General features: G+C 40.3%; 2 protein-coding genes across 2 annotated transcripts; both read right to left on the minus strand.

The window, feature by feature from the left end:
• Positions 1-178: 178 nt before the first annotated feature.
• LOC136476367 (lactoylglutathione lyase-like) lies at positions 179-4,346 on the minus strand. The gene is made up of 10 exons (XM_066474183.1): positions 4,190-4,346; positions 2,874-2,994; positions 2,665-2,791; positions 2,400-2,462; positions 2,082-2,294; positions 1,910-1,957; positions 1,724-1,831; positions 1,493-1,645; positions 938-1,033; positions 179-666 (listed from the first exon to the last, which is right to left on the minus strand). The coding sequence occupies exons 1-9, from the start codon at positions 4,305-4,307 to the stop codon at positions 992-994; spliced, it is 993 nt and encodes a 330-aa protein (XP_066330280.1). The 5' UTR covers positions 4,308-4,346; the 3' UTR covers positions 179-666; positions 938-991.
• A 2,341-nt stretch (positions 4,347-6,687) lies between these two features.
• Positions 6,688-7,988, minus strand: LOC136469052 (uncharacterized). The gene is made up of 2 exons (XM_066467391.1): positions 7,238-7,988; positions 6,688-7,154 (listed from the first exon to the last, which is right to left on the minus strand). The coding sequence occupies exons 1-2, from the start codon at positions 7,986-7,988 to the stop codon at positions 6,688-6,690; spliced, it is 1,218 nt and encodes a 405-aa protein (XP_066323488.1).
• Between the last annotated feature and the right edge of the window lie 563 nt (positions 7,989-8,551).

Here is an 8,551-nt window from a genome sequence, read left to right on the forward strand (position 1 = left end):
TAGCTACAAAATTGCAGTATTGAGCCTGCTCAAGATAGATAGTTACAGAACTGGCAAACTCACAGCGATCTGCCAATTATAGTCCCATGGACCGTGGTGCCCAAACCCAATCAATGAAAATTGATGGTTTGACAATTCAGTTCAGCTAGCAGTAGGGATGCAACCAGATGGACAGATATTATCAATACAAAGATGGATAGTCTCTTTTTTCTTTTCTCGAATTCAGTCGGACACAATAGTGTTCGATGTGTCGGTTATATCTATATATGTATCCGATATCTGACCGCGTATTCAGATTCGGATACGGATATTCAAGTGTCCAGATACAGATTATCCACTTAGTATCTGAATCCCTTCGGTCAGATGATCAGAAAATAATAGTATCATTTCCACTCCTAACTGGCGGAAAAATGGGTGCAAGAAACACCCTACCTTCCAATAAGGAGAGCATCCAAATTGTGTTTCTTGATATCTGAACTGGCACTCAGAACTTTGGAATCACCTTGTTCAATACCAATAAGCTGGTGATGGATAGGGCTGTCACCTCCAATAAAATTGGGATGCAACAGATAACATAAAAAAATAATCAAAAAACACAATTCCACCATGTTGATCAGATGGCTCGAGCATAGTTGTATGAATTGCCTTCTAAGAGTCAGTTAGGACCTATGAATAACCACAAGATCAGAAATGCATGCTAGAAAATGCACAACAGAAGGAAATAAAAAATGGACCAGGGAGAACCAACACCATTCAACCACTAAATGACTAAACCACACCATCTGATCCACCGAAATAGATATGTTGCTACAGGTAGCAATTGCATAGTAGTAGCAGGCACAACCACATAGCAAATACCAAACCTCACTAGCAGAAACACAACCTCTAGCAACATTTATTTTTGGTTCATGCAACATGGCAGAAACAAACAACCTACCTTTTATTTATTACATCACAGACGAGCAGGGACAGCACCTGGGTGTCCCGGTTTTCAGTGGAGTTCCTTGAGGAAGTCAGCGTGGTCAACCAGAACCTACAATGTGAACGATGAAAGGTCACGTTTCCGGGGCAACTACATTCTTTCGGAAGAAGGGAAAATTGGGCAGAGGGTGCAATAACAATATAAATATAGGATTATAGGTATAGCAAACTAGTTCTAAATATTAGTGACAAACTAGCTACCATTTCTGTTTTGTTTTGTTTTTTAAATCAGGTTTTTCTATATTTGAGGGGCTAAATTAAGTCACACAGGTATATCCGATAGTTAATAGTTGACATGATGATGGAGATACAAATGTTGGCTATAGCTTTCCAGTAATAAGTCCTGTTTATAATGGCTTGGCTTCACAGGTGCATCCAGTTTAAGCTTTGTAACTATGGGTAGTGCAAAACTTTATTTAAAACATTAATCATTTCATTATCATTAGCTCTAGATTTGAAGAAAGCAGTAGTTAATTTACCAGCTAACGGTACAAAAAGATGGAAGACATACCACTTTCCAGCCATCTGGATCAACAAAAGAGGCGATCTTAGTGTTGATCCCAGGTAGCGGCCCTGGCTGCCGCAAAATCTTGCCACCTAGTTCTTTGGTTGCCAGATCAACCGCCTCGGCACTCTTGTACACATCGTTGGTGCCAATGGCAACCTGCACTTACATAAGCCAAACAATTAAAAACGCCAAAATATTAATAGGAAAATGCTGCTGATAAAAGATTGCAAAGACCTGAGCATATGCATTTCCCTTGCTATATTCTGTGACTCCATAGTTGTATATCAACTCCAGAACAGTTGCCTTGTCCTCTTCAGCACAGCCCAATTTGGCAATGGTATGCTGTATAATTCCGAAAATATTCAGTCTACTAAGATGAAAGAACACTACATCTAAAAAATTGCTTGGAACAACAGGTACCTTATAATCAGGTACGTCCTTCTTCATTAGTAGCTTCATCCCAAGGGCCTGCATGGAAACAAACAATACATCGTCATGTATGAGAATGAGACTGCTCCCCTAGAGATACAAAGAATTATTTAGCATCTCCAACTTTTGTAATAGCCCAGCCTTACAAAAGGAAAAAAAATACCTTCTCATAGAACTTGATAGAACGCTCAAGATCACCAACACGAAGCATGACTTGGCAAAGAGGGTCATGTATCTCAGCCCTCTGGATAAGGGCAAACCTGTAGCCATCAGGGTCCTGTGCAAAGGCAATAACAGTGGATCCTCCCTTGACAAGACCAGGTTCACGAGTGATATTGCCACCCTTGGATTTAATATGCTCGGCCAACTTGTACACCTGCATTTGCATCCATGATGTCAATAAAAAAAATTGCATCTATCATATCATATGAACATAATTTCGCAGCATCGACATAGGCTATTGCAAATTGATGATACTTGCATCCTCATTAGCGATTCCAAAATGCCCAAAGCCCTCTCCAATGTCATACTTGACAACACCATAGTCTGTTGAACAAGGGTGAACTTTTTAGCACAGTAGAAGCAGTTACACAAAATTGAAATGCTTTACCAGGAAAAGAATTGGTCAGTTCATATGAAGAGATAAATATATCTTTCTTATCGGGTTGATACATATGTACAACTGCAAACATATGTGGCATATTGGAGAAACTGTGCCACAAAACTTTTGGCAGCTCAGTGAACATATTGTATGTCAATTCAAGTGCGAAGTTGGTGTCCTCTGGTCCAAAGCCAAGGAAGGCGTTGGTGTACTTCTCATCAGGAACATCTCTTTTCCTCAGCAGTTTCATCCCAAAGCATTCTGTGTAGTACCTACCACAATGACAAAGATCACATCAGAACCATGATCTAACTTGCAGATATTGCAAATGTCACTTAGAATATAGCAGCATACTTGATCGTGCGGTCCAGATCCCCGACACGGTAAACCGCATGGAGCATCCTCTTGCTGTCCTGTTTATGCCACTCAAGCACAGCCTCAGCTGGCTTCACGGCTTCACTACCAGTTGCCATCCCTGATGCAAGAGTTGTACATTTAATAAAAAAGGGAGGGGGTGTAATCTTGATCAAAACGTTGAGGTGTCCAGATTCCAGATTATGACCATTGTGTCATGTGTGCACAATTCTGGCAGAAAATCATATTGCTTGAAGACCTTTTATCAGTACATGGAAGTGGAACATCCAATTAGTCAATGTTTTTCTCTTCTCTGAGAATTAGAAATACCACTCTCTCCTACATCTCTTATCATACAAATGGATCAGTGCTCACCTGACAGAACTCAAGGTGAATACATCTCTCTCTCTCTCTCCACTTTCCCCATTTCACTCCCAATCCCAAAGTACATCTATATTGGAAAGACAGCAGCAAAAGTCGCAGCTCAACCAAATCAACATGCAAGGATCCCCATTGGAGAACTTTGGTGATGCATTAGCCATCCATTTGATGGACACACATAACCGGAAAAAAGAAGAAGACGAAGATGGGTGGGCCTCCCTGCTCTTACAAAGATCCTCTTGATGTCTGGCAATCTAAAATTAGACTCTTGAGGACGAAGGCACAAGGTGGCCTTTAAAGGTAAACTCTGAAATTAGAGAGGATAAGCATCTGTTTGAAAATTTGCATCTTTCAGATGTGGAAGCTGATAGAATTAAACATGTGCTGCTGCTGTTTTGTGGAGCGTCTGGAAACTGAGGAACTCACTCTGTTTTCAGGGAGCAATCTGGACGGACGTGAAGGTAATTATGTACTGTGTTGAATACACTTGCGCTTACACGCTCTGAACTCTGATTGTGACACTTCAATAATGCTCGTGAGATAATAAAGCGGGGGAGCAAGAGATTTGCCGAATTATTTTAGAAGAACTAAAGAAAAAGGGGAACATTTTCCCTAAATTAAAAATGAAGATGGAAGCCCTAGCAAGATAGGTCCTGTAAACATAGATTATCTTTACAGGGCATCGAAGTGCAAACCCTCCCGTTCTCTTTCCCATTTCAGCATTTGGGGAAAAGGGAACACAAAGGCCAAATCAATAGAACAGTGACGAAAAAGAAAAGTAATCTTTAGGTAAACGGAGATGTTCCTTCTTCAAAAGAAATGTAACAGAAAATCTGCAGGGTGGCCTCATCCGGCCAAGAGCCCAAGAACCGCGGAATCAGGAGAGCATGCTGATGGGTAGGGCAGAGATGATGGGTTTGGAGGTAGACGCTCACCTTGGGTTGGACTCCGACGGGCGACGGCTCTGCACAGCAGTGTCCACTCCCCTGTTGCTTTGGCTTCCTCGTCCTTGCAATAATAATCGGGAGACAAAGACGCCCAATATACAGCCATACAGGCTACCGACCGCTACAGTGTACTGTGTACACTCTACGGTCCACACAGGCGACGAGAGGAGAGGAGAGCCCAACGTGCCACACGCGAGAACATAGCCTAAATACGTGCTAGTTAGTCATTTCTTCATGTGTTTTTAGATACCAAAAAAAAAAAAATCTCGCCTCTGCATTCACGCATGAATGATATATAATATAGCCTAAATACTTCATGTTTTATACGTACTAGCAAATATGTTTGTGCGTTGCAACGAAAAATATAACTTATTATGTATCGTCATCTTGATGACTTTTGTCATGCTTGATGTACGATGCACTAACTCGAATGAGTCCGAGAGGCTTGGAGTTTATGTGTTGTAATTCGTTTGGAGATCGTACTTCCCACATAGGCGAACACTCTATTGTAACTCGTATGGACCTAGGATATACGATAGAATGGTGGACTTGGAAAACACTATATATATATATATATATATATATATATATATATATATATATATATATATATATATATATATATATATATATATATATATATATATATATATATATATATATATATATTAATCTAACTCGTAATGCATAAGAGAGATTGAAAGATTGGAGCTAACCGAACAACTATGAGCTATTTTGGACTATGAAACCTTTCTCCATTACAAATAAATATTATATTAGATATAATAAATAGTCTGTGGATGTCAGATTGTACGATTCTATATGTATATTTTTGTGTCAGTTTTTTATAACAATTAAAAGTGTTATAGGTTCTTTTTCGGATGAACAATATTGTGCTATGACGAATCTTATAATAACCACTACTATTTATTAAATGGAGTTAATTTAAACTTGTCTCACGGCAGCAGTTATTATAGAAGAACATTTATTTTAGCCATTATAATCTTTTTACAGCTTGATTAAATACAACTTAACTTTTCTTCAGGTTAGTTTGGATCCGTATTGACCGGCCATGCATGGGATCTCCAATCGAACGGCAACCCAGATGGGCAGATGGCTCCCTTAGGAAGCGCCCGGCCAGTGATAGCATCATTCCGCTCTTCAATCCAGCAGCGCTCAGTTCCATTATCTCAGTCTCTCACGCTCTCTCTCTCTCTCATCTCTCTGCCGCGAGCTCTCTAACTTCTGGGCTGAGCTCTCTTATGGCATACCTTGAATTCTCAGCGATTATCTTCCTTGAATCACTCTATACCATGAACAGATTAAGGAGCATCAAGTCTGGGTTGCCGGCCAGAGAGAGAGGAGAAAGCAGCGAATCATCCCTTTTGGCTTGCCACCCACGTGACCACGTCCAGTCGTCCACGCAACGCAACGCAGCAAGGACAGTAGGAGACACGAACCATTAGTGTTTTGAACTTTTCGCAGTTCGTATTCCTGCAGGCCGCACTGCCGTAGCACGATATCGCATAGGCACAATTGAAGTGTATTGTCAGTTTGTCACTTGGTTTGTCTAATAACAACTTTATTACTTATATGTTTCTATTTATCCTAAATGTTTTTACATACATATTAGATGTCAATAATACCATTTTATACGTGTATAAACCATCTTAACAAGAAATTTTTGTTATCACCTCGCCGTACCTTAAATTTTTTGCGTCCTTCGCCACTGTTCGACGTGCAGCCCGTGATTCAATTGCTAAGCGTGTAGGGCAGCAGCCAGCAGGGCATTAGTTCACTGGTTGGTTTCTAGGCTGATAAGTCTGGTTAGTGCTGATTTGTTGTGAGAGAAAAACATGGCTAACTGATAAGTCATGACTGAAACCAAACAAGCGAACAGGCCCACTCGTACCGTGGTGCTGCTGGTCTGCAGAGAGGATGCATGTTTGCATGCTTACTTCAGTCTTCCATTCACAAGGAACCGGACAAGGTGTGAAGACTAGCTACCACGTGGTGCTAGAGTACTCCAAATTGATCGTCGGTTTGCATGGTTTATGGCCGGACTAATAACTTGTAAGCTAAGTTAGGGCCTGTTTGGGACTACTCTGCTCCACTTTTTTCAGCTCCGCTCCACCAACTCCACCACAGAGCAGCTCCACTGTGGAGTTTCTGGAGCAAGTAGACCTGTTTGGCATGCAGTTTAACTCCAGCTCTGGAAACATGAGGTTTTTATAGGAAAGGTCTACTATGCCCCTGATCGATGTTTGGTGTATGTTCTGTTGTATGCAGACCATGTGTAATTGAATATTTTTTTACCAATTCAAATATGGTGTACATATTATAATCTCGGATACAAATAATTGTCCATATTTCGGATACAAATAATTGTCCATACATGACTACTGATAAATAAGATAACAAAGTCCATCATTATAATAGAAATAGTTGTCCATAGATAACTAGAGAATAGTGACTAATACATAATTCTAGTTCCAAGCTAGAGAAAGAGCGGTGGCCAAGTCATCACGGAATTTGTCCATAGTAGGAGCATTCGGTGCATCAGTAGAGCCATTTAATCTAGCCACATATTTGAAGTACCTTTCCGGAATCTCTGGAACATAATTTGGATCACGGTCGCACCGAGCGAAGTCCAAGTCTTCACCGCCATGCTCACGAATGAAGTTGTGAAGGACCATAGTAGCCACAACAATCATTTTTTGCTTGAACATTGCGTAGGACGCCATTTTATATAGAATCTGCCATTTCATTTTTAGCACTCCAAATGATCGCTCAATAACATTGCGGATGGATGAATGAACACGATTGAACCTTTCTTTAGGAGTCTTTGGTTCCATTCCTCTATGCCACTCCGGCATATGATACCTCTCACCTTTATAAGGACAAAGGTATCCCGGACGATTAGGATATCCCGCATCGACAACATAATATTTGCCTATAATTATTAGAAACAAAATATCATATCACATTTTTAAGCATTTGATCAAACAATGAAGTGCATGGTCATATTTTTAATACCTTTTGGAGGGTGTGGAAAAAAGCTCTCGTCCACTCTAATTGCATTGTACAGGACACTAGTATCATGCATAGAGCCCGGCTGTCCCGTCGACACATAAGTGAACCTCATATCAAAGTCACAACTTGCTAGAACGTTTTGAGTAGGTATACCAGACTTTCCAATATATCTTACTTGATCGTCAGGTGGCAACGAAACTCGGATATGAGTACCATCTAGGGCACCAATGCAATCTTTGAAATGTGGATATGCTCTACGGTCATCTCTTATCCTCCTGTGAATAGTTCGGAAGTTGGGGTCCTTTGGTCTAATAAAATCTCTAGACATATCCATGAAAGCATTCAGTACCTCATCAAATTTCCTATGAATAGTTTCACCCGAGTGCTTGAACCGGTTTTGTGCTTTTCTATTAGATTCATTTCCAGATAACACAAATAAGAACACTGCCAACATCTCCTGAGTGTTTATATGTAGGGATGGTTTAAGACCATACCTTCCAACCAATAAATCATGAAGGTCGTAGAACATCTGTGTGCTCATCCGAAGCTGCGAATGACATTCTCCCGGTGCGTTAAGCGTCTCTAGCAACCAGCCCATACCACTAAGGAGTGATGTCCTAGGTGGATTTTTGTCACAATATAATTCAACATAAGCTACAGCAAGTTTAGCACCAGCTAATACAAGATTCCAAAATGCCATGCTCTCATTGTCAGAGGTATCAGATTCATCGTCAGTTTCATCATCACTCTGCATAGAGGTAAAAAAAGGCCATGCAAGATGACAATTAGAGACAAAATAGTAGCATACAGGTAAAAAAACAGGTGCACCAGAAAACAGTTGCACCAGAAGTTGAAAAAATAGTAATACAAAAGTTTCATCATCACTCTGCATAGAGGTAAAAAAAACAGCAACACAGAGAAAAAATAGTAGCATATAGTAGCATACAGGTGCGCCAGAAGTTGAAAAAATAGTAACACAGAAGTCAAAATAGTAGCATATAGGTGCATACAGGTGCACCAGATGAGCATACATGTACATGAACTAGAAGTGAAAATAGAGACCTGTTCAAGCACTACATGGTTCTAGGTTCCAGGTTCCAGTTTCCAGGTTCAAATAGAGAAAAAATAGCAATACATGGTTCCAGGTTCAAATAGAGAAAAAATAGCAATACATGGTTCCAGGTTCAAATAGAGAAAAAATCTCATTGTGGCATACAGGTTGCCAGAAGTAAAAAAAAACTAACTTCCATATTTGTCATTGTGCCTCTTCCTAAGCCAATTGAGCCTAATTTCTCTAGTAGGCAAGGTCATAAACAT

The sequence above is a fragment of the Miscanthus floridulus genome, chromosome 8, assembly GCF_019320115.1.
Source record: "Miscanthus floridulus cultivar M001 chromosome 8, ASM1932011v1, whole genome shotgun sequence".
Taxonomy (NCBI): domain Eukaryota; kingdom Viridiplantae; phylum Streptophyta; class Magnoliopsida; order Poales; family Poaceae; genus Miscanthus; species Miscanthus floridulus.

What these genes read in the sequence shown, in the direction of transcription:
- LOC136476367 (XM_066474183.1), bottom strand. Translation starts at nt 4,307, where the DNA reads ATGGCTGTATATTGGGCGTCTTTGTCTCCCGATTATTATTGCAAGGAC. An exon ending in GATCTGGACCGCACGATCAA is followed by an intron (nt 2,792 to 2,873) that starts GTATGCTGCTAT and finishes TCATTGTGGTAG; the next exon opens with GTACTACACAGAATGCTTTG. An exon ending in CACTTGAATTGACATACAAT is followed by an intron (nt 2,463 to 2,664) that starts ATGTTCACTGAG and finishes TGTTCAACAGAC; the next exon opens with TATGGTGTTGTCAAGTATGA.
- LOC136469052 (XM_066467391.1), bottom strand. Translation starts at nt 7,988, where the DNA reads ATGCAGAGTGATGATGAAACTGACGATGAATCTGATACCTCTGACAAT. An exon ending in TTTTCCACACCCTCCAAAAG is followed by an intron (nt 7,155 to 7,237) that starts GTATTAAAAATA and finishes TAATAATTATAG; the next exon opens with GCAAATATTATGTTGTCGAT.